We start from the raw sequence: 24,815 nt of genomic DNA on the forward strand, positions 1-24,815 counted from the left end.
CAACAACAAAATTTAAAAAAAAAAAGAATATGAAATAACTGGGAAAAAAAAAAAGAAAGAAAGCCATGTGGAGCACAGTACTATTCCGACACACATGGGGTCACCATGAGTTGGAATTGACTCGATGACAACTGACTTACCGGTACTGAATAGAACTTTGGAATTTTTAAAATGGAAGAGACTTCATTTCTCAGTATACAGATGAGGAAACTGAGGCACAGAGAGGCAAAATGCAGTCTGAAGTTTTACAGACGGGCAGTAGGCTGGGTCTCCTGCCTACCAGGGTAGGTACTTTCTTCCACTTCTGCCACTTATTTAGTAATGGTTTCTTTGGGGAAACCCTGGTGGCACAGTGGTTAAGAGCTACGGCTGCTCACCAAAAGGTCAGCAGTTTGAATCCACCAAGTGCTCTTTGGAAATTCCATGAGGCAGTTCTACTCTGTCTTATAGGGTCACTATGAGTTGGAATTGACTTGACAGCAGTGGGTTTGGTTTTTTTTTTTTTTTTGGAGATACACAAATTAATTACCTGAACAACTTTATTGCATGGGCTGGTTTAGGTGTTCGCCATTTTTATTTTTTGATAGGCTTCCGTGCCAATTCCTTCCTCTTACCTGGTCTTTCTTTTTCCCCTTGCAGTTCTGTGTTTAACCTTTTCACTTGTTCGTATCTGATCTTCAGAACTTTTCATTGTATGAACCGTGCCAGAGCAGAACTGCCCTGTAGGGTTTCTAAGGAGTGGCTGAATGAATCCACCAGCTGCTCTTTGGAAACCCTATGGGGCAGTTCTGCTCTGTCTTTTGGGGCCGCTATGAGTATGGACTGGGCAGCAAAGAGCTTTGTTTAGTTTGTTGTTTTGGTTTGGAAAAAGGCATTGTCTTTTGTTTTGTTAATGAGGTTATATAAGGAGTAGGGTGTGTTCCAAACTTAACCTCTTCTGAGTGTTGTCTTATGAGAAGGGAAAACACAGTTGAAGAGATACACATGGAGGGGTAAGAGAAAGTGTGAGGAGCTGTCTACAAGCCAAGGGACACCCAGAAATGCCTGGGGCTACCAACAAGGAAGGGGCCTCCCCCTCAGGCATTGCCCTGATTTGGACTTCTAGCCTCCAACACTGAGACAATAAAGCCACTCACTTTGTGGTATCTTGTTACAGCCGTCCTAGGAAACTAAGACACATATACAGTCATTTACCCAGAACAAGACCCATACGTCGTCTACTTAGGAAAACGTAGAGGGCAGGATTAAATGAAAGCAAAGCTCCTTCCTTGCCTGAGGTAATTATCTTGATGGCTTTAAATATTTAAATATATATATATAGGTATTTTATATTGCTTCAGTGTCCTAAGTAGGTTGTCTAATTTCTGTAGACATCATCATCTTACACTAAAGATCACAATATTAGTGTTGTTCTAGACTTCACATTGTTTTGGATTACTCATTGCTCATGGCGATGCTCGGAAGTTGCGGAGTTTCCCCCGGATATGTACTGAAATCATTGAAGTAGAGCTGGGAATTTGAGTCCTGAGTTCCCAGTTTTATCTTACTCCCTGAGTCCAATTGCAAGAAAAGTAGGGCACGTTCAGAAGAGTCTCTGGGTGATGTGATACCAGGTGACAGATGCTCCCTGGTCCTGGCAGGCCATGTAACTGGACATCAGGGTATTGAGTTAAAATACTGACCTGCCCAGCACTAATGCTTTGAACAAGAGATCCTAGCCCGAGCTCATCTCACTCTGGACGAGCCACCATTTTCCAAACTTTCTGCTGTTTCCTATAGAAACGCGGGCACTGAAACATTCGGTCTTCTTTTCACTATCAGTGTCTTAGGCTCCTGGCGTTGCCGTAACAGAAATACCACAAGTGAGTGGCTTTGAAGAACTGAAATTTATTTTCTTACATTTCTGGGAGCTAAAAGCCCAAATCAGAGCCTGAGCGGTATCGATTCCTTCTGTGGGCCTCGCTTCTAGTTTCTGGCGTCTGCCCGTAACCCTTGTCACCCCTTTGCTTGTGGACCCTCGTCACATGGCACCTGTCTTCCCCCTGTGTGTGTCTGTGTCTGTTCTGCCTTTTTATAACTCACCTACCTTACTCTGGTATGACCTCGTTAACAGGACTCAATGTATATATTCATAAAGAATTATGAAACTTCTCAGAGAAAATTCAGCTTACATTTTCACTTTCTTCAGTAAGTTCCACAGCACTTGTGTTTTGTAATAAACTCCTTCATATAGTTTCTGTTCAGATTTCAGGAAACTTTAGTCAGGTACTTTTCTTGTAAGAGCTCATTCTCAGAAATTCCCTTTTACTACTGATCTGGGAAATATTAGACTCCTTTAAACAGAGGCTCAAAACTCACCAGCTTATAGGAATGAACAGGTATTATAGCTTTTGCAGTTTTGGGGATTAACTTTGTTATAATTTTTAAAATAATCTTATTTTAAAAAAAAAAGAGAGAGCGAGCAACCAGCACATTCTCTGGCCAAATGTCTTGGGATTCTATAACTATCGATTTAATAAATTTAAGTGCTCACAGAAAAACCAGCAACTAGCCAAGACTTAGATGAATGATTTGCGATTTGTCTTCATAGATTTATGACTTGGCCAGAAACTGGGTTCTAAAACTCACCTTGGATTTGCAAGAGATCTTAAAATGGTTCCTGGCAGGACGCAGATGTTGCAGTCATGAAAAAGGGGCATGCTCCGTGCGCCCAGTGTCTTTATAGTTGACTGTCAGCGTGGAGCCAGCAGTTTGCAAACTGAAACCCCTACCAATTATCCTTATCAATCTCTCTCACATAGCCCATACCTCCAAATATGCATAATTATAGTGGGTGCATTTTCCCTCAGGCAAACACATTAATAGACTATGTAAAGTACCTAACATTTGATTCTAAACTCCTCAGCATTCTTCTTAGCGATGGTCTGATCTGCATGTTAATTGTCTCCCTTCCTGCTTCTCTGCAAATGCTGCCATTTGCACACACAGTTCAATTAGTGTGGGAGTCACTTCTCAGTTATGGACTTTAATGGCCCTTTTACTGGTAACTCCACCCTTTTTCTGCTTTGCTCTTCAGCAAGGCATTTACATACTCTAGGCTGGCATTGCCTTGAGAATGTGTTCATGCGCAAAGCATTTTGCCTCATTGGACCTTCAGTTTTGTTGTCTATAAGATGAGGGAGCTGTAATAAATTATTTCTAAGGTTCTGTATTACAGGGTGCAGTGGTAATTTGGTGGTAGCATTCTCACCTTCCATGCTGGAGACCCAGGTTTAATTCCCACACAAGGCACCTCATTCACAGCCACCACCCATCTGTCAGTGGAGGCTTGCACGCTGCTATTTTACTGAACAGGTTTCAGTGGAGCTTCCAGACTAAGACAAACGAGGAAGAAAGGCCTGGTGATCTACTCAAAAATCAGCCAATGAAAACCTATGGATCAAAATGGTCCGATCCACAGCCCAATACGGGGATGGTGTAGGAGCGGGCAGTGTTTCATTTTGTTGTGTGTGGGGTCTCCATGAGTCAAGCAAGGGCTGACTCAATGACAGCCAACAACAGCGAGGTTCTGTACTAGTTTTCCAGGGCTGCCTAAACAAAGTGCCATAAATTGGGTGGCTTATAAGAATGGAAATGTACTGTCTCACACTTCTGGAAGCTGTTGGTGTTATTAGGTGCTGTTGAGTCAGTTCCAACTCATAGCCGCCATATGTGCAACAGAACAACACACTGCCTAGTCCTGTGCCATCCTCACAATCGTTGCTATGCTTGAGCTCATTGTTGCAGCTACTGTGTCAATCCATCTCATTGAAAGTCATCTATCTCATTGAGAGCCTTCCTCTTTTTCGCTGACCCTCTATTTTAGCAAGCATGATATCCTTCTTCAGGGGCTGGTCCCTCCTGATAATATATCCAAGGTACGTGAGACAAAGTCTTGCCATCCCCACTTGTAAGGAGCATTTTGGCTGTACTTCTTCCAAGGCAGATTTGTTCACTCTTCTGGCAGTCCGTGGTATATTCAATATTCTTCGCTGACGCCGTAATTCAAAGGCATCAATTCTTCTTTGGTCTTCCTTATTCATTATCCAGCTTTCACATGCATATGAGGCTATCGAAAATACCATGGCTTGAGTTAAAAACCCTATGAGTTAGGTGTACCTTAGTCCTCAAAGTGACATCTTTGTTCAAAATCATGGTGTTGACTGAGTTGATTCGTCCTTACAAATCTCTTAGAAAAATACTGTTACCCAGTTGCTCAGGGTTTTTCGTTTTGACCTAGTTGATATGGCTTAAAATTACATGGTTTTAAAATAACCTTTTCCTCCTTCCCATGTGTTATTTGAATGGGTCATGTAATTTTTTTCAAAGTCTTTCTTTTTTATTATTTATTTTGTTGTTGTTGAGGCTATACACAGCAAAACGTACACCAATTTAGCTGTTTCTACATGTACAGTTCAGTGACATTGATTATGTTCTTTGAATTGTGTGTCCATTCTCCCGTTCCTTTTCTGAGTTGTTCCTCCCTCATTAACATAACACTCACTGCCCTTCAGGATTCTTATCTAATCTTTTCAGTTGGTGTTGTCACTTTGATCCTATATAGATAATTCTTAAAAGAGCACAATACTCAAAGCAGACAGTTTTTACTGGTTAAGCTAAATTATTTTTTGGTTTTTGAGGATGGCGAGACTTCGTCTCACCTGCTTTGGACATGTATCTGGGGGACCAATCCCTGGAAAAGGATATCATGCTTGGTAAAGTAGAGAGTCAGCGAAAAAAGAGGAAGACTGTCAACGAGATGATTTGACACAGTGGTGCAACAATGTCCTCAAACATAGCCTCAGACATTGTGAGTACAGCTCAGGACTGGGCCGTGTTTTGTTCTGTTGTGCGTGGGGTCACTATGAATCGGGACCGGCTCTATGGTACCTAACAACAACAACATTGTTTGGTTTTAAGAAGACTCCGGGGGATATCTTGGTTTTGGTTTTAAAGATTACCTCAGGGCAATAGCTTTAAGGGTTCATCCAGCTTCCGTGGGTCCAGGAAGTCTGGAAAGGTCATGTAATTTTTATGCTAAAATATTTTCTCTGCTTTTCTGCTGTGTCATGATCTTTAGATTCTCTTTTTTTTTCATTTCTTCCTTGGCTCTCCTCTTGAATTTTAAAACGCCATCGCATTCACCAGTCTCTTAGAGCCTTTAACGTCTGGAACTCCTGTGTCAAAGGTTAGGTCCAGGTTTGGATTCAGAAATCCCACTGATCCTCTTTACCTATAATATTGTTTCAGTTCTTCCCTTGTCCCTTGTACTTCCAGGATGGCTCACTAGGTCCATGTAGACATGCCTCATCTGAAATGGAGAACAGTGCCTGGCTCATTCACAGAATATTTGCTAAATAAATGAATTTGTTCCCTAACCCATGAGTAGCCATAAACAAGAGGTGTTAAGACACTTAAAAACAACAAGGGCCAACCAGGTATAGGGCTTTAGACCAGATGTTACCACCAGGCTGTGCTACAATATGATGAGGGAGAACCTTCTGTAATAAGCATTATTGAGTATCGGTGGAGAGTATGAAAAAGAGCCAAGTCAAATTAGTCACAAGAATTTAGTTAAGTGCGTAAAGTTATGTGACTTATTTCTTACAACAGAACCTGTTTCTTAACACATGAAAGCAAAAGCTTCCTAAGTGGGACCATCTAGACAGTAAGAGATTGTAGTTTTGTTATTGAATTGTAGTAGCTTTTTAAATCTCTCGTGGGGCTGTGCATATTATAGATACTTAATGGATAATTGCTGAGCGAATGAGTGAGTGGATGAAATGAGCATCTGTCTTAGGCATCTAGTGCTGCTGTAACAGAAATACCACAAGTGGATAGCTTTATCAAAGAGAAATTTATCCTCTCACAGTCTAGTAGGCTACAAGTCCAAATTCGGGGGGTCATCTCCAGGGGAAGGCTTTCTATTTCTGTTGGCTCTGGAGGAAGGTCCTTGTCATCAATCTTTCCCTGGACTAGGAGCTTCTCCACACAGGAACCCCAGGTCCAAAGAACACACTCTGCTTCCAGCTTTGCTTTCTTGGTGGTATGAGGTCACCCACTCTCTGTTTGCTTCCCCTTCCTTTTATCTCTTGTAAATAAAAGGTGGTACGTGCCACACCCCAGGGAAACTCCCCCTTATATTGGATCAGGGATATGACCTAAGCAATGGTTGTTACATCCCACCCTAATCCTCTTTAACCACAGACAGAGATTATGATTTATAACACATAGGAAAATCACAAAATGGAGGAAAACTGCACAATACTGTGGATCATGGCCTGACCAAGTTAACACATATTTTGGGGGGACACAATTTAATCCATGACAGCATCTGAAAGAAATATGAAGGCATTGAACCTGGGCAGATAGGTGGTGGAGGAGAAAAGGCTTGAGAATTGGAGTCTTGGCTTCTCCTTACCTAGCTGTGTGATCTAAGCTGTTTCTTAACTTCTCTGAACTTCTGTTTCCTGCTGTATAAGATGAGAATATAGGTACATATACCATCAGCTCAGAGGAGCTTGGCTGCTAACCAAAAGGTAGTCCTACTCTGTCCTATAGGATCGCTATGCATGGAAATTCTACTCAACAGCAACAGGTTTTATGCCATCAGCTCACATATAAAGGCTACCTCTCACAAGGGGCTACTACATCTCACAAGTGTCCTCTTCTTGAGGACTGGGTGAATACATTACTATCAGACCCCAGTTCCACTGCCCTAAGACGATTAGAAGACAAATTGGTTTGTGTGACTCATAAAGATAGAGTGAGTTGTGTAACTGGTGATATTTCCCTTCTGCATTGGAACTAGAGAACTTGGAGCTAGGTTTTCAGCCTAATTCTGACAAGATGCATGTATTTAAACTCTTAAAGTTCTTCCCTGCCATCATCCTATTTCACCTTATACCTACTTCTCTTTCTCACACTGTGTATCATATCATTGGTTTTACTCTTAGGTTTGGATGTATCTTTGTAACCTGGTTCAAACTGCTTCTGGAACAAGGCATGGTGGAAAGAATGGAAGGGGAGGGAAAGAAATGAAACAGGAGGGAAAGAAGGGAAGGGGAAAAGAGTAGAGGGAAGGAAAGGGAAGAAAGTCAGAGCGCCGGTACCAGTAACCATCTCTGTGGGCAATTGTGAACCATGAATGAGATTGTGTTTGCTTTTGCAGTTAGTCCTCGTTTTCACCTTCTTTTAGAGAACCCAATGGACCAATATCTTTTTAGAGCTCTAAAACAAATAATAATAAGATTTTTATTAGTAGCAAAAATGTATTTTTAAAGTAATCTTAATGATAATAGCGTATACAGTTCCCTAAGGTTCAAATCGTGCCCCCTGGAGTTCCCACAGATGTGTAAGATGACAAGAAGCTAGGATAATAGGGACAGGGGGTACCTCTTGGTTTCTTCAACCAAAGGCTCTCCCAGTTGTTACTTTTATTTGTTCACCCTTATTCACATGTAAGATTTTGGCTAATAAAGTGTTGCCTGGGGAAACAGTTTGAAACCACTGAAATATGTAAGTGGCAGGACAGTAAGCTGCGGAATACCGGATGTGAATTTGCAAAATAGAACGTGTAGAATGTCATGCATTTTGAATTACAGGGTTAACAGTTAAAACTGCTTCCTTTTTTTTGTGGTTGTTGCTTGCCATTGAGAACAAGTACAGCGCTACAGAATGAAGTGAAAATATAGAATAGGAAGTAGATTTACAACAGCATCCTGTCAGGAATTTAAAGTATTTTCAGAAATCGGTAATTTCACTATTATATTTAAAAAAACAAAAACCATTGCCATTGAGTCAATTCCGACCCATAGAGATCCTATAATTATGCTTAGGAAATACCCCATTTCCAGGTTCCCACCCCACCTATCCTCTCCCCAGGAGGAAATCTATCACGTTTCAGTGGAACTCCTATTTGAAACTTTAGGGAATAGATTAGCTAGAAGCAGGGAGAATATAATGTCTTCTGTTTCACTCTCTTCCTACCCACTAGAGGGCAGCAATAACAGCAGGAAAGGGAAATTGCTCAAGCAGTGGCATTTTCTCAGCAAGACCGAATCCTATGTGGGAACACCGAAAAATCCCCCTGTGCCCTACGTATGAGTTATTACAGGGCCAGCTTCCCTTCCTCCTTCTCTAAATAGTTAGACAACTTGGGTAACTCCCTTTGAAGTCACAAAATTTATCCATTGGCTTGGCAAAATATTAGTTTTAAAAATGAACATTAAAGGCATCGCTCTAAAAAAGACATTTATGTAAAAATTTAGAGTGTTTTAGTTGTCTACTGCTGTGTAGTTTACTACTCTAAAACTTCGTAATTTAAAACAGCAGTCATTTTATCATCTCTCTTGATTCTATTGGTTGATTGACTGACTGGGCACAGCTGGGCAATACTTCTGCTCCATGTGATGTTGACTAAGGCTGTAGTCCCCTGGGAGCTCAATAGGGCTGGAAAGTCCACAATGGCCCAGCTGATGCTATTTGTCATCTGGGGGCTCAGTAGTCACTGTGAACCAGAGCACCCAGTTTTCCTTCATTAGTCTCTTCATGTGACTTGGGTGTCTCACAGCATGGCAGATGGGTTCTAAGAGGGAACGTTCCAAAAGGAAGGAGCGAACGTTTCCCATCCTGCGCATCACTTCCACCATCTGCTAAGGGTGAAAGCAGTCATAGGATCAGCCCAGATTCAAGGGGGAAGAGAAGTAATGTGAGGAGCAGGGTGTATTAACCGGTCGGGGAGGAGTTATTGAGGGCCGTCTTTGGAGACTATGAGATGGTGGGTTAAGAAAAAGCTATTTCTTATTTTGGGGAAGGTAGTTATACATCATGGGGGATGCAGAGAAGAATTTCTTTGTTTGATAAACAGGAATTGCTTCTTTATGTGGTACTTTAAGAATAAAGTTGCACAAAAATCATTCTTTGTGTCCCCCTCCCCCAGATCTGTCACCTAAAGCAATAAAAAATGGCCAGAGGATCAGTGTCCGATGAAGAAATGATGGAGCTTAGGGAAGCTTTTGCCAAAGTTGGTGAGTAGAGCTGGTATCTCATGTTGCACAGTTCTCTCTTTATTGAGTAGCTTTGGGACAGCCCCGGTGAAATGGTAACATGAGCAAAATAGTGGAGCCAACAAGAATCCAGTGGTATTGGTTACAGGTGCTGGTGGAACTTGATGAAAGACGTAATTCAAGAAAATTAACTTCTCTCCTTGTCCAATGATGGAATACGGACCTTTCCCACCTGTAGCTTTTTCCTGGAAATGGCCCCTAATTCTCATCTTTTGTATCTTTTCTGTTTTCTTTGGGTTCCTTTGTTTTCCTACTATTAAATGCTATTTCTTACTCTAAACCTGTGATTTATTTTTCCCTTCTGTTTTTCTAATAGTTCGTTTAGATTCTGTTGCCCAGACCTCTGTTTTGAAATAATGACTCATTTACTCTGGATGTTGGAAGTAATGCTAATACCCATACCCAATCACAACAGGCCTCTTATGAGACCCTGACTTTTTCATGGGATCAAGCTATGACCCCTACATGATCAAGCCATGACCCCTTGCCTCCTCACCTCCATCTCGTCTTCTCTCACCTCTCCAATGCTGATATCTGAAACTTGTATGTCCTTTGCATCGCAGATATCGATGGCAACGGGTACATCAGCTGCAATGAGTTGAATGACTTGTTCAAGGCTGCCTGCTTGCCTCTGCCTGGTTATAGAGTGAGAGAAATTACAGAAAACCTGATTGCTACAGGTGATCTGGACAAAGATGGGAGGATCGGCTTTGACGAGTTTATGAAGGTAAGTATGATGCAGAATGATACAAGAAGACACATTTGAAACTTGGAACTTGTATGCAGTTTCAAAAAAATATTCATAAAAAAAATTCCCACCTGCTACCTATGGGTGCTTCTACGTTACGTGGTCTTTCCTTGAGGGTTTTCGTGATCACACCTTGGGTTTCTAAGGATGCATGATACCTTTTGCAGATTTTTCGTGGGCTAAAAAGCACGGAGGTTGCCAAGACCTTTAGAAAAGCAATCAATAAGAAGGAAGGAATTTGTGCGATTGGTGGCACCTCGGAGCAGTCCAGTGTTGGCACCCAGCATTCCTATTCAGGTAGGTCGGACTAAAGGGAGGAAAGCAGAGATGGAGACGGTGTTGGGATGAAGAGATAGCTGAGGGAGAGCGAAAAGAAAAGGAATAGAAAAAAACCACGCCTTCTGGGGTTACAGAACTACACTTGATACTCAAACCTAAGGAGGATCAGCAAAGAGAGCCACAAACTCAAGTTTATAGACTACTACCTGTTTTCTTGTACATAAGTGGGCCAATTCCAGGTACATAAGATGGGAGCAGTCCTAGCTCCAGGTGAGGTCTAATACCAAATAATACCACCACACACACACACCACACATACCTGTTGCTGTCGAGTTGATTTTGACTCATGTTGACTCTACAGGACAGAGTAGAGCTGCTCTATAGGGTTTTCAGGGAGCAGCTGGTGGATTTAAACTGCTAACCTTTTAGTTAGCAGCCATGGCTCTTAACCACTGTGCCACCAGTAGTACCTCCACCATTTTTTTTTAAATACATTAAAGACTGCCAAAATTCCTTTGTAAATCTTATGGACAGAATTAGCTACTCAGGCTTTTACCTCCAATTTCATGATTATTCTCAATGCCTACTGAATAGCCAAAAAAAATTGTTTTTATATCAGGTAATAATTTTCTGTATGATTTTTTAAAAATTATGTATTTGTTTAGAAGGGTGCCATCCAACAGCCTTAGTGGAACCTTCTAATAGCAAACAGTACAGTAAACCAACATTTCCCAAACTGAGTTGTTCAAAATATTAATTGACCTTAAAGATGAGTTACATGGTTAAATACTGTCTATAATTGCTAAGACAGAGTTAAGCCTTTTATTTTTAAATATATGACTTTCAGAACTTTTGCTATGTAAACGTGCATTTTGAATCTTCAAGACACTAATACGCTGTGTAATGTTTTCCCAACTCTTGTGACCCGGGATTCTTTTGAAGAGATAAAATGAGTTTTCCGTAACACACAATTTGGGAAACACAGTGCTTGTCTGTAAAGCATAGCTTGAGGTTTTATTAAAACTTCTAAAATCAACTTCTGGCAGCTTCAATGATAGGAAAGAAAGAGTACATCATAAATAATTTCATTTCATAGCAATTTCATTATAACTGTAAGAAGAAGCTCAGTGATATTGCAGAGATTACCTATGGTCAGCCAACATTTAAATCAGCAGGCTTTCAGAGCTAAAGACTCTGAGCCCCCTCCTCTCTCCAACCAGAGCGATTCTGCTTTTGCTATTTTAGATGAAGCTCTGAGTTTCATCCTGTAAACATTAGACCACATTCATATTTAAAATTTCCGTGTGTGTATGTGTGTATGTATAAACAGAGAGATTAAAATATCCTTCTAAATCTGCTTCCTGTATGTTTTATATATTGAAGTACACGTAGATTCTGTACCTATTTTCCCAACTATCTGAGATTTATATATATGTTGTGTGTGTGTGTGTGTGTGTGTGCAAAACAACAACAAACAACCCGTTGCCGTCAAGTTGATTCCAACTCAAAGCGACCCTATAGGACAGAGTAGACCTGCCCATAGGGTTTCCAAGGAGTGGCTAGTGGTTTGAACTGCCAACATTTTGGTTAGCAACCAAGCTCTTAACCACTGTGCCACCAGGGCTCCACATATATGTATTTATTTTGTTGTCATTGTTGAGGATATACACAGCAAAATATACACCAAGTCAACAGTTTCCTTATGTACCATTTATTGACATTAATTACATTTGAGTCGTGCAACCATTTTCACCTTCCTTTTCTGAGTCGTTCCCCCCTCTTTAACATAAGCTCACTGCCCCCTAAGGTTCCTGTGTAATCTTTCGAGTTACTGTTAAATGATCTGAGATGTTTAAATGTCAATAAACATGAGATGATGGGATAATGACCAGATAACCTCACAGTGTCTCTCCTGGGCAAGAGATTGTAAGATGGATGTGTTTAATTTTGTTCATACCAGATTTTCTCTTTGCAAGTGAGTTATTCTAATCATTTGCTTGCAGAGGAAGAAAAGTATGCCTTTGTCAACTGGATAAACAAAGCCCTGGAAAATGATCCCGATTGTAGGCACGTCATCCCGATGAATCCCAACACAGATGACCTCTTTAACTCCGTTGGGGATGGCATTGTTCTCTGGTGAGTAATACTTCCTCCTTGGTGTACAAAGGCTCCCACCCATAGACTTATCCTGGGCCAACTTCCCCTGGCACTCAGCAGGAACCTGAAATGCATTCCTGGCCTTTCACTTGTGAGGTCGGCAACTGTAAACATATTACAAAGGCAACTCACAAAGAGAAATGTAAACCTGCTTTTGTGGAGAGACACATTGTAGAGATAAGCATAGACATAGATATAGTCATACAAGGTCAATAGCGATTACTTTGGGAATATATACTGGTTTGCATCATCTGAGCTTGACCTACCATGAAAGCACATGTTGTTAACTACCATTGAGTAGGCTCTGACTCATGGCAACCCATGTACAGCAGAACCATCCTGCATCATCTTCATGATTATTGTTACGTTTGAGTCCATTGTTGTGGTCACTGTGCATTTTGAGTGCCTCCCAACCTAGGAGGCTCATCTTCCAGCACTATATTGAACAGTGTTCTGTTGTGATTTATAAGGTTTTCATTGGCTGAATTTCGGAAGTAGAACACTGGACCTTTCTTTCTAGTCTATCTTAGTCTGGAAGCTCTGCTGAAACCTTTCCACCATGGGTGACCTGGCTGATATTTGATATACCAGTAGCATAGCTTCCAGCATCACACAAGCCACCACGATATGGCAAATGGACAGAAGAAGGTGGTGAGAGTACATAGGGGTCATAAGAGCAGCACGATAACTGAAGTGATCCAATGCAAGCTGTAATCCTTCAGTAAAGGGACTTTGTTGCACACAAAGATACAACTGCAATACTGAGGGCACCAGGACAAGGAAGAATGTGTACCCTACGTAAAACCAAACTAAACCCGTTGCTGTCAAGTTGATTCCAACTCATAACGACCCTATAGGACAGAGTAGAACTGTTTCCAAGGAGCAGCTGGTGGATTCGAACTGCCAGCCTTTTGGTTAGCAGCCATAGCTCTTAACCACTGCACCACCAGGGCTCTGTATCCTTCATCCTCTAAACACAGTGCTGGTCAGTTCAGAATGCTGTCTTCGAAACTGCCTCTGGAGCTCTTGCCTTAGCAGCTTCTCTGCCACTGCAGAACATGATCCTGGTGAGGAGGCTTGACGTGTCCAACCTGAGGTGGGCTCAGGAGGTGAAGGGAACTCCCCCTCCTCTGCTCTGACCACAGCAACTCTGCTTTTGGTATTTTGTTTATTAGAGCTCAGCATGAGATTGTATTCTGAAAAGGTTCAACTACTAAAAAAAGAAAAAAAGCATTGAACAAACTAGCCTACAGGTTTGTGTTAATGGTGGTGGAATGATTTGGAAGAAGATAGCAGGAATGGTTGCACAACTTGAAGAATGTCATCCGTGTCCCAAGTTGTACATGTAGAAATCCTTGAGTTGCTGTATGCTTTACTGTATGTGTTTTCACCTAAAAATAACTAAAAACAAACAACCTAGCCTACAGAATAAGTCCTGACTCCTTAGCTTGGTACCCAACACACTCCATGGTCCTCCTTCAATCTCCTGGTCTAACCTCCCAAAACCCAGATGACTCAGTGGGACCCAGCCCAGGGAGCAGCATGAAGGATCGCGTGAATCTCTGCAGGCTTCAGAGAATCTTCTCTCTCCCCCGTGCATACCCTGCTGGGAACTTAGAACTGTGGCTTCGCCTTTTATTTTCATTTTTAGAAGGTCCTTCCCCATCTTCTTCTCCTATATGAATCCTTTCACCATGAAATTTTTCTGGTTTATTCAAACCCCCAGAAATCTGTCCCTTCACTGAATTCTTAGAGGACACATTGTTTATAACACCTTGGGAGCTATTAGAATGTACTGCTGTAGGCTGTTAAGGTAGCTTTTTATAGGCTTGTATTTTGTCTCTATACCTTGACTGTAAGCTTTTCAAAGGCAGGGAGAAGGTCAGACCCTCCCTTTCAGTCTTCCAGAGCTTCTAATTAACTACTAGTCTCATGTCTTTCAAATGATGATTAAGGAGTTTACTTTGTGTAAATTCAAATAAAATGCCTTTTATTTTAACATACACGTACACACACACACACACATACACGTGCACATGGAAAAGCTATGGAAGTATATCTTTAAGGAACAACAATAAAAAGGTAGTTGCTTAAAAAATATTAGGGAACAAAGTGAATGCTCATTTTTCTTCTTAAAAAAGGTATAGTCACAGCTGAGTTCACCATTCTTTGTTTTTGTTATTTCTTTTGAAATTTTTTATTTCAATTTCTTTTCTTTAAATAAAATGGAGGTGACTTAAGGAAACATCATTTTTTATTTCCCATTGAAAGTTAAACAGATACTAACTTGGGTAAAATCAGTTGTTCATTTAAACAACAACTGCTTGTTTTAGATGTCTAATCAATGTATTAGGTGATCTAGTGGATGAAATTTGTAAAAAACAGGTAAAATAATAGCTAAACAAACAGAAAACCCCAAACCAGTTGCCACTGAGTCAATTGCAACTTACTGAGTCCCTGGGTGGTGCAAACAGTTAAGCACTGGGCTACTAACTAAAGGTTGGTAGTTCAAACCCAACCATGGGTACCTCGGAAGAAAGGCCTGGTAATCTATTTCCAAAAGGTCACAGCCATGAAAATTCTACGGAGTACAGTTCTACTGTGCAACACATGAGATTACCATGAAAATAATGGCTATAAAACCAAAAAACAAACCCACTACCATCAAGTCAATTCCGACTCACAGGGACCGTGTAGGACCTAGTAGAACTGCCTCGTTGGGTTTCCAAGGAGCGGCTGGTAGATTTGAACTGCCAAGCTTCTGGTTACCAGCCAGGCTCTTAACCACTGCACCACCAGGGCTAATGGAATACAAAAAAGGTTGTCATATGATTGGTTGAAGGTACAGAATTCCACCAGGTAACAAAAACAAATGTTGGCATTATATAAGCTCAAAAGTATACAGATAGTCTTTTATATAACGGGAACAATTTTCTTGGCCAAGAAAGTGAAGTATTCTTGAGGGATTTGCTTTGACTCTCCACCCAGAAATTCCTAATGTGCTTAGGGAACCAGGATTAGTCTGCAGTTTTCAGGTGAGTGAATGGCATGAGGTCCTCGTTTCCTGTCTCCATGTACGGCTTCAGAAACACTAGCCTTTTCCTAAGTAGTTTGGAATTTTCATAATTGAATTTATATTGAAACACTGGATGAAAAAAACCAAACTGGTTGCTGTTGAGTCGATTCTGACTCATAGCAACCTTATAGGACAGAGTAGAACTGACCCATAGGGTTTTCAAGGGGTGGCTGGTGGATTCGAACTGCTGATGTTGTGATAAGCAGCTGAGCTCTTAACCACTGCGCCCCTAGGGATAAAAAAAAAATATCGCTGAAACTTAAATCCAATGTTACTGGTTCTGTAATTCAGAATTCTTTAATTAAATCCTTTAATCCCTTCTCTTTCAGTAAAATGATCAATTTATCAGTGCCAGACACAATAGATGAGAGAACAATCAACAAAAAGAAACTCACTCCTTTCACCATTCAGGTATGTCTTTCCACGATTACTAACAGAGCGTTGTGCTTAGAATGAGCACAGTAGCTACTGAGTGCTCAGACACTATTCCCCAAACCCGGGCTTTGGGCCGATGATTTGTCATGACTAGTGGACATTGAAGGAGCCCTGGTGGCACAATGGTTAAGCACTCAGCTGCTAACTGGAAGGTTGGCAGTTAGAATCCACCCAGCTGCTCCGTAGGAGAAAGGCCTGGAGACCTGCTTCTGTAAAGATTATAGCTTAGAAAACCCTACAAGGCAGTCCTGCTCTTGTCACATGGGGTCACTGTGGGTTGATATTGACTCAATGGCACCTAACAGCAACAACAACAGTGGGGATTGAGGGACACATATTATTAGTATAACAAGGGGGAATGAAGGTGGGTGGGGTGTTAGTAGTTGCAGGATTAGGTGTTTGTTTTGGCCGTTTGTGAATAAAATTCGCATTGGCTGAAGTTTTAACTCAGACTTTTCCCTGACATATTATCTTTGAGCTGACGCCAAATACATAGCATTTTAGCTGAAAAGATAAGCCTTTCTACGAAGTGAGGGTGAAAAACGGGAAGTGCTCTGGCAGCGTTTGCTGTGGTACTGGCCGCAGCCAGGAGTGTGATAAATATGACCTGCTTTTACGCCTTCAGTTTGGTGGTTAGCTGGGGCAGTAACCAGCAGCAAGTGAGCTGTCTCTCTGGGTTCCATTCCAGTGTTTTAACATGAGTGCTATCCTCTTGCTCAGAAGCTCTTCCTCACTTCTTAAGTTAGCTTCAACGTATAATTTTCTGTTTGGATTTAAGCAGGCCTGTGTACTTCTCAAACTGAAGTGGTGATCAAACTGAGAACAATGATTAGACGTATAAATGCACGTAATGTCAAATTTACTCGTAACCTTGGCCGTAAATAGAAATAGTATTTCTTACTCATCACTTCAGCTGCACACTAAAGGAGAGCTCGCTTTTCTTCTGACAATTCCCCTTCCGAATTTGCTGGTGGCCTGGGTTTTTCGTTGTTGTTGCTTTGGGTTTGTTTTTTTTTTAATTTGCTTGTTTTTAATTGGTCATTAAAATAATTCCCATACACCAGACACACCGACTGCCCGTGAGTTACATTCTATGCACTGCTGTTAACCAAAGAACCTATTATATATATGTGTGTGTATGCATAGGTCCCTGGGTGGCATAAGTAGGTTCTCTTGGCTACTAACCAAAAGGTGCCGTGGAAGAAAGTCCTGGCAGTCTGCTTCCATAAAGATTACAGCCAAGAAAGCCCTATGGAGCTCAGTTCTACTCTCACACACATGGGGTTGCCATGATTCAAAATCAACTTGACAGCAATGGGTTTAAAATATATATATATATATAATTGTTTGAGTTTCCTAGATATTATGGATACTCAATATTAATTGTCCTAGTTAAAAGCATCCCATCTTTTCCAAGAACTTGATTGGTACCTTTTTTATTCCCTTAATACCCAATGTGCAAGTCAAACAGCTATTCTGTTACTCTGTTTTATGACCTTTATTTACATCAACAATTGTGTTATTAATGGCAGCCAGTGACAAGACAATGACTTCCCCCAAGTCTAATGGGGATGTTGAGTGTGCAGCCTCCATCACAGAGTAAGAGAAAAATAAGACTCACTGGTTTCATCTTGACCAGGATGATCTTCAACTTTGGGTGCCGGTTTGATTGAGTGCCCCCTGTGTCAACCCAGTGTCTGGGTTACTGGATTTTCACTTCTAGTTGTTTGCCACCACATTTTCTCAGTATTAACATCTAGTGAACACAATGCCTTAGACCTGTGAACTTTCCAGAAGGAAAACATTGTTACTCTTGCCAGTAATCATCATCACTTGGCATCTGTGAAGTCAAAGAACAAAACTGGCTTACCTTTTCTGCCTCAGGAAAACTTGAACCTGGCTCTGAACTCTGCCTCAGCCATCGGGTGCCACGTGGTCAACATAGGAGCTGAGGACTTAAAGGAGGGGAAGCCTTACCTGGTCCTGGGGCTCCTGTGGCAAGTCATCAAGATTGGGTTGTTTGCTGACATCGAACTCAGCAGAAATGAAGGTACAAAAAAAGTCTCACATTATTCATGTTGTAGCTTTCTATTAATATGTGTGTTGGTAGGAGGAGGGTATCAGGAATGGTCGAGCTCAGAATTTTCAAGTTTTGGAAATTATACAAAGGTATATTGAATCCATTGTATTAATGTAACAGATTCTATCCATGCTGACCTTCTTTTAAAACAAGGGAGCAAAAGCTGTTTATGATCACTGACTAATAGCTTTCTCACAACATACACCTCATGCTAGCTGTCTGGGACTCCAACGGCAAAAGCTTTTCTTGGAGAGCTCATTTGTCTTTAGATACTTCATAACAGACAAGAGTCCTCGTAACTTGTATTTTATGAACTATTCCACCTTTATATACTGGAGCAATTGCTTCGGATTAGGACTTGGTGTGTTATATTTCTTATCAAGGCTGTAGAAAATGACATGCAGAGTTTCAAAGTTCTCGACTAAATGTGTAGCTACTAATTTTATTCTCTCTGCTCCCGCCATCCTATCTGTATGCAAACAGTTGCCCAGTTGATTAGACAGACGTAGTAGACCTTGATAAACCCAAACCTGTTGCCATGGAGTCGATTCCGACTCATAGTGACCCTATAGGACACAACAGAACTGCCCCATAGGGTTTCCAAGCAGTGGCTGGTGGAGTTGAACTGCTGACCTTTTGGTTAACAGCCCAGCTCTTAGCCACTCCCCTACCAGGGCTCCATCACACAAAAGACATTGTTACCCTTGACTTCAGAAAGAGACGCTACCGCTATGAAATCTGTAGCTGAAGTCCAATCTTTAGTTATATCTAGTCCTTACTTATATGTCCAAATCCCAATAACCAGGGAAGAATCCTAGGGTAGAACTTTAAAATCAGCATACTAAACAGAATTTAAAGTTAAAAAAAAAAGGGGGGGGGGCATATAGAGATCTTAGAACCCAGGAGAAACAATATTGATTTGCACATAATGACCTCAGCTAAATTTAAACCCTTTAGCTGAGCAAAAAATATTCTTCAAAGGAAACAGAGAAAAGAGTTGCTTACATTTTTAGAGGCTGTAATTATGCAGGTAAGCATTTGAAATATAAAACACCTACGGGAACAGGCAAAAGAACATTGTCGTTATTACAGAATTGATCTTTTAAAAGCAAAAACGTCCTCTCATGAAATGTGGTCTGAGGGATCCAGCGAGGAATTCTAAGCTAATTGTCCTGGCTGTTGTCATGGCTCTGCTGCAGTGTTCTTAGGCGTAGCGTTGAGATTCATTGGTGTCTTGTCTTCTCCATCTGAAAAACGGAGATAATAAATAATATCACAACACTTTACACCTTCTTTTAGGGAATAATACCCCCAGGTGGCACAAACAGTTAAGTGCTCAGCTACTAATGGGAAAGTTGGAGATACAAGCCCACCCAGAGGTACCACTGAGGAAAAGCCTGGTGATCTACTTCTGAAAAGTCAGCCATTGCAAACCCTATGGAGCACGTTTCCACTCTGACACACATGGGGTCCCCATGAGTCAGAATTGACTCAATGGCAATTTTTGATGTTTTAGGGAATCCTAATAAACCTGTTGCCATTGAGTTGATTCCAACTCATAACGAACCCTATAGGACAGAGTAGAACCGCCCAAAGGGTTTCCAAGGCCGTGATCTTTACAGAAGCAGACTGCCATATCTTTCTTCTGCAGAGTGGCTGGTGGCTATGAACCCCCGACCTTTCAGGAAGCAGCACAGCACTTAACCATTGGGCCACCAGGGCTCCCTGGGGTACTAATGAAGCCTTTATTCCGTGGACAAGGCTATAAGTACTTTTACCCCAGGGAGATAATTTTGCTGTCTTCAGCTTTCCAACAGAGCTGAATGAAAGCTGGTACTAATCCTCCATTGCCCCCTTATATTTACTTGTCTTCTGCTTTTGCACTTCTCAGCTCTGGTTGCTCTTTTGAGAGAGGGAGAGAGCCTGGAGAATCTGATGAAGCTGTCCCCTGAGGAGCTCCTGCTGAGATGGGCAAACTACCATCTGGAAAACGCAGGCTGTGGCAAAATCAGCAACTTCAGTTCTGACATCAAGGTAGGAGGCGTGTACCGTGGACGCCTAAAGGGGAATCGGGGTGTTAATGGCAAAAAGACAAAGATCTGGGGCCTTGTCTTCTGATAACCCCGGCTCAGTTAGTGAGCCCCTGGTGCTGTTTTGGCTGCTCCTTGTTTTCTAATCAGTCTGTCTGTAGCCCTAGTACTGAGCCAGCCACACAGACCTGCCCAAAGTCCTGGCAGCTGGGCAGCATCAAGGGAAGATGAGTTTCCCTTGGAGTTTCAATATCAGGAAGTGGGGGGACCAGAGGGAGGACAGGCACAGGGCCAGGGATAAGACCCTGTTTTCTCAAGGACAGAGAGTATGTTGAGGACTGTAAAGCCTTCCTGGTTTTACAAACAGAAGCACCAGATGGGGATTCCTTTAAAACAAATTAAATGAGGATGGATTTCCTAATTATACTAAAATAGCAAATGCAGGGCCTACTATGTACCAGGTGCTGTTCTGACTTCTATTTACAAGTATTAACTCACTTAGCGCTCACAATGAGGGATGAGACAAGGATAATTACCTTCCCATTTTGCAGATAAGGAAACCGAGGTAAAGAGAATTTAAGTAACTTGTTCAAGTTTACGTACTGTAACACAGGGCCATGATTTACATCCACGCAGTCAGATTCCATGGTCCATGTACTTGACACCAAAATGACCCAAGAATTTCTTGAATGCTTTTCATTTGTGGAAATCAGAGTGATTTCTAAAAGATAATGATTGCAAAACTATACAGACAATAAAAAGACCAGTGGTCCCCAGGGATTGAGTTGGGGTGGGGAGAGGAGAAAGCAATGAATAGGAGGAACGCAAGGGATCGGCGCCTTTGTTGTCATTGATGAACCAACGTGGATACATTATCCTTAAGTGAAGTCCTAGTTACATTAGGATTCACTGTGTGTTGTACAGTCCTACAGGTTTTAGCAAATGGATCATGTCATGTATCCGCCATTACAGTGTCATGCAGAGCAGTCGTAGCACACTAATGCAGGGTGTTAATAACAAAGGAAACTGTGTAGGAGGAGAAGGGGGCATATGGGAATCTCTACTTTTTCTGCTTAATTTTTCTGTAAACTTCAACTGCTCTAAAAAAGAAAAGTCTAATAGTTAAAAAAAAAAAAAAACTAGTACAAAGCAGAAGGAAAAAGAAAAAAATGATAATGATTGTGGAACCCTCTGCAATGAGAATTTATCCCAGAGCATGTAGAAGACACAATCGATCCTAAAAAAGAGATCCAGAAGGGAAGACGTTGAGGGAGGCATACACTGTGGCTGTCAAGTTTATGAAAAGTTCCATGTTGAGGTGAAAGGAAACAGCTGTTTGCGTTGACAATAGGTGGACCAAGATAGAAAGGGCTTAAGGAGCAGGAAAGAACGTCAGAAAGCAGTTCCTAGCAGCCCATGGCGTGAGATTCTAGGAAAACATTTTGGTCTCTTCTTTCCTAAAAGTTAAAGAAATGTTTTCTAAAGAGTAAGAGTCAGAAGAAAGGCATGTGAGCCACCAAAGCCGACCTAGGTTTATCGTTCTGTGAGTGACACCTTCCCCTGGAGTGCAACATGGACTCAGGGCCCGCTATGCACAATGCCAGTTAAGAGCTAAGCTTGTAGATGGAAGAGCCCCCTTTGCTTAGGACCTATGCTAACAATTCCAGAGTCATTCAGCTTCAACTTTCACTGGTTATGAACACTCTTCTAGCACTGCCCAGCAAGCACGGGCTTAGCAGGAGCTGGACGTGATGGTCTCTGGTTGTGCTCACCAGATAAGCTCTGCAGTTTCAAAACTGTTCTGCTAAAATTAGGCTGCCTGATCTCAGCTGTAAACTTGCCTGATTTCCCATCGCTAAAAGGCTATGTTTTCTAGGGCAATTGTTTTGGACTTTGGAAAGTATCTGTATGAGGTAGAAAAGGGCAAGCTGAGCACTTACCTGGTGGTGGTTCTGTTCTCAGGGTGCAGCCCCTCCTGGTTGAGGTCTGTGCTGTCACATGTGGGTCTGAGTGCCAGCACTCTGGAACAACAATAAACACCACCCGGTTGCCCTCTAGGCAATTCTGACTCATGTAACCTCATGTGGGTCTGGGTAGAACTGTGCCCCATGGCAGCATTACCCAGGGACAGCACCTCTGGAGGGGCCCTTAAACACAGAGCTGATGTCTTAAGCCGGGTTAGAGAGAGAGAGATTTATCTCAACAAAATGCTCACATGCTTGTAGAGCCTGGCAAGTCCTAAGTCCACAGGTCAGGTGTCAGGCTGGAGGTTTGTCCTGACTCACACAGAGCTGGGGCTGATGAACTCAAGATCAGCAGATAAGACGGCAGGCTGCTGGCTCCCTGGTTGCAGAGGCCGACAAATCTGAAGACTGGGAGACAATGTGGCAGGCCACTGGCTCAAGTCCCAAAAACCGTAGGTCAGAGGATGATGGACCAGATATAGGATCCAGAGTGGGCAAAAGCCAGTGAGGTTTGCCAGAATGTCCATACATACTGTATGCAGGTCACACCCCTGAGGAAATTCCCCTTCAACTGATTGGCTGATCACATCAGATCACATCATGGAGGTGATTACATTATATCACAAAATGGAAGATAACTGCATCATAACATAACTGCCAAACCACTGAGAATCATGGCCCAGCCAAGTTGATACACAACATTAACTATCACAGTGGGCAAACGTGGGGAGACTGATTATAAGTTGGCAAGAGGAGGAAGAGCGCCATGTAAGAATGGGTGAGAAAGGTTTATTAGGGGTCAGGCGAAATGAGGTGGGCAGATTTTATATGTGCCTAGCATCTGCACGGAACTTTCACGGAGTTCACAATAGTGACAACAACAACAAAACAAGTAAGGGGTGGGGGCGTAGAAAGAAAAGAGATGAAAATCAGTTTCCCCGGGGGCACAGCATCAATGGCTCACAGCCACGGCCGCTGTCCCTCATCTCTCTAATGTCACAGGGGTGAGCAGTGCTCTACCTCCCCTGGTACCTGCCTGGTTTTAGAAACAAACAAAGCAACAGCTGATGTGTCAGTCTTTAAGAGAAATTAAGATGCCTTTAAATGATTTAAATAAATTACCTGAAATGTTGTGTTGTTTCATTGCACGAGAATAAGTTTATAGTTCTGAGATGATGATTCTGAGAATTCTTTTTGTCAATAAGCTTATTTCCAGAATCTAGAAAACCTGAGAATTCAATACCTAAATTCAATCTTCTATAACTAAATTTAACCTTTTTTTCTAGCCTCTAGATAAACACTAAACGCACTTACCATCTTAATCTCTCTCCTTTTATGCAAAGACTGCCTGTTAACGCTTCAGCCTTCCGTCTTTGAAATCTTTTCTTTTGCTGATTGTCCACTTAAATGCATTTTTAAAATGTGCTTTAAACTTCTCCTTTCTTTTTCTGTCACTTCTTTTTTTTTTTTAAACCTTAGCTGACTGACTTCTACAGCAATATAAAGGTATATATTTTTCCTGTCTACAATTTAATACGCATAAATTAATTGTTTTTCTCCCCTAAGGACAACAGAATAGAATCTGTTTCTATGGGCTGCATTTTGTGTATGTCCCGTACTTTTAATTGTTTCCTTTTAAAAAGAGAACCCAAAATGTTATGCCAGCAGACAAATAGAAAATGCAAATCAGTGAATGTGTTTCTAGCTTTGTTAATTAAGTTATATTCTTGAATGATAGTCAAATGAGAAATAAAGTATGTTTGCTTTTGAGAAATTACTGCCACGCTAAGTATGTAATTAGCTGCACTGTTTTGAAATTGTGATTTCTTAATTTCTCACAGGACTCAAAAGCTTATTACCACCTGCTTGAACAGGTGGCCCCAAAAGGAGATGAGGAAGGTATTCCTGCTGTTGTCATTGACATGTCAGGACTGAGGGTAAGTATGCGTCCCAGGGTGTGTGTAGAGAACGCAGGCTGCCCTCCGTAGTTAACCGTTCCTTCACTCTGAGTGGCACAGACTCTGGAATTCCATGAGTGGGCATTTCTTTTTTTTTTTGTACTTTCGATGAAGGTTTACAGAACAAACTAGTTTCTCATTAAACAGTTAGTACACATATCATTTTATGACGTTGGTTAACAACCCCATGACATGTCAACACTCTACCTTCTCGAAGTTGGGTTCCCTATTACCAGCTTTCCTGTTCCCTCCTACCTTCTAGTCCTTGCCCCTGGGCTGGTGCACCCCTTTAGTCTCATTTTCTTTTATACTGTCCAATCTTTGGCTGAAGGGTGAACCTCAGGAGTGACTTCATTACTGAGCTGAAAGGGTGTCCAGGGGCCATACTCTCACAGTTTCTCCAGTCTCTGTCAGACCGGCAAGTCTGGTCTTTCTTTCTGAGTTAGAATTTTGTTCTACATTTTTCTCCAGCTCTGTTCTGGGCCCTCTATTGTGATTCCTGTCAGAACAGTCAGTGGTGCTAGCCAGGCACCATCTAGTTGTGCTGGACTCGGTGTGGTGGAGGCTATAGTAGTTGTGGTCCATTAGTCCTTTGGACTAATCCTTTCCTTGTGTCTTTGGTTTTCTTCATTATTCCTTGCTCCAGATGGTGTAGGACCAGTGGAGTATCTTAGATGGCTGCTCACAGGCTTTTAAGACCCCAGACAATCATGAGTTGGGGCATTCTGTTTCAAGCTAAGTGTGCCTGGTAAAACCTACAGTTTTAGATAATAATTGTGGGAAATTGAATCTGAGGGGGGAAAAAAAACCTTAAGGAAGGAAAGAAACTAATACTAATTACGTGCCATCCACCACACTACCAGTTCTGTATGTGTCTCATCATTTAATAGTCTCTACAGCACCAAGAAGACCTCTGGGTGATTTGTGATTAGCTGCTAACCTAAAGGTTGGTGGTTCAAACCCACCCAGTGGTACTGCAGA

At 41.8% G+C, this 24,815-nt stretch overlaps 1 protein-coding gene across 2 annotated transcripts in view; it reads left to right on the forward strand.

Annotated features, from left to right (window-relative positions):
* LCP1 (lymphocyte cytosolic protein 1) overlaps positions 1-24,815 on the forward strand; it is a 108,078-nt gene that overhangs the window by 58,278 nt on the left and 24,985 nt on the right. For both annotated transcript variants that reach the window (XM_049853352.1, XM_049853351.1), the window contains exons 2-9: positions 8,981-9,068; positions 9,671-9,834; positions 10,023-10,152; positions 12,138-12,270; positions 15,697-15,778; positions 17,687-17,852; positions 19,774-19,916; positions 23,718-23,813. In XM_049853352.1, the coding sequence (XP_049709309.1) occupies positions 9,005-9,068; positions 9,671-9,834; positions 10,023-10,152; positions 12,138-12,270; positions 15,697-15,778; positions 17,687-17,852; positions 19,774-19,916; positions 23,718-23,813 (978 nt within the window). In that variant the 5' untranslated portion in view covers positions 8,981-9,004. The remainder of the gene's footprint in view (positions 1-8,980; positions 9,069-9,670; positions 9,835-10,022; positions 10,153-12,137; positions 12,271-15,696; positions 15,779-17,686; positions 17,853-19,773; positions 19,917-23,717; positions 23,814-24,815) is intronic.

This window comes from Elephas maximus, chromosome 14 (assembly GCF_024166365.1).
Source record: "Elephas maximus indicus isolate mEleMax1 chromosome 14, mEleMax1 primary haplotype, whole genome shotgun sequence".
In the NCBI taxonomy this organism is placed as follows: domain Eukaryota; kingdom Metazoa; phylum Chordata; class Mammalia; order Proboscidea; family Elephantidae; genus Elephas; species Elephas maximus.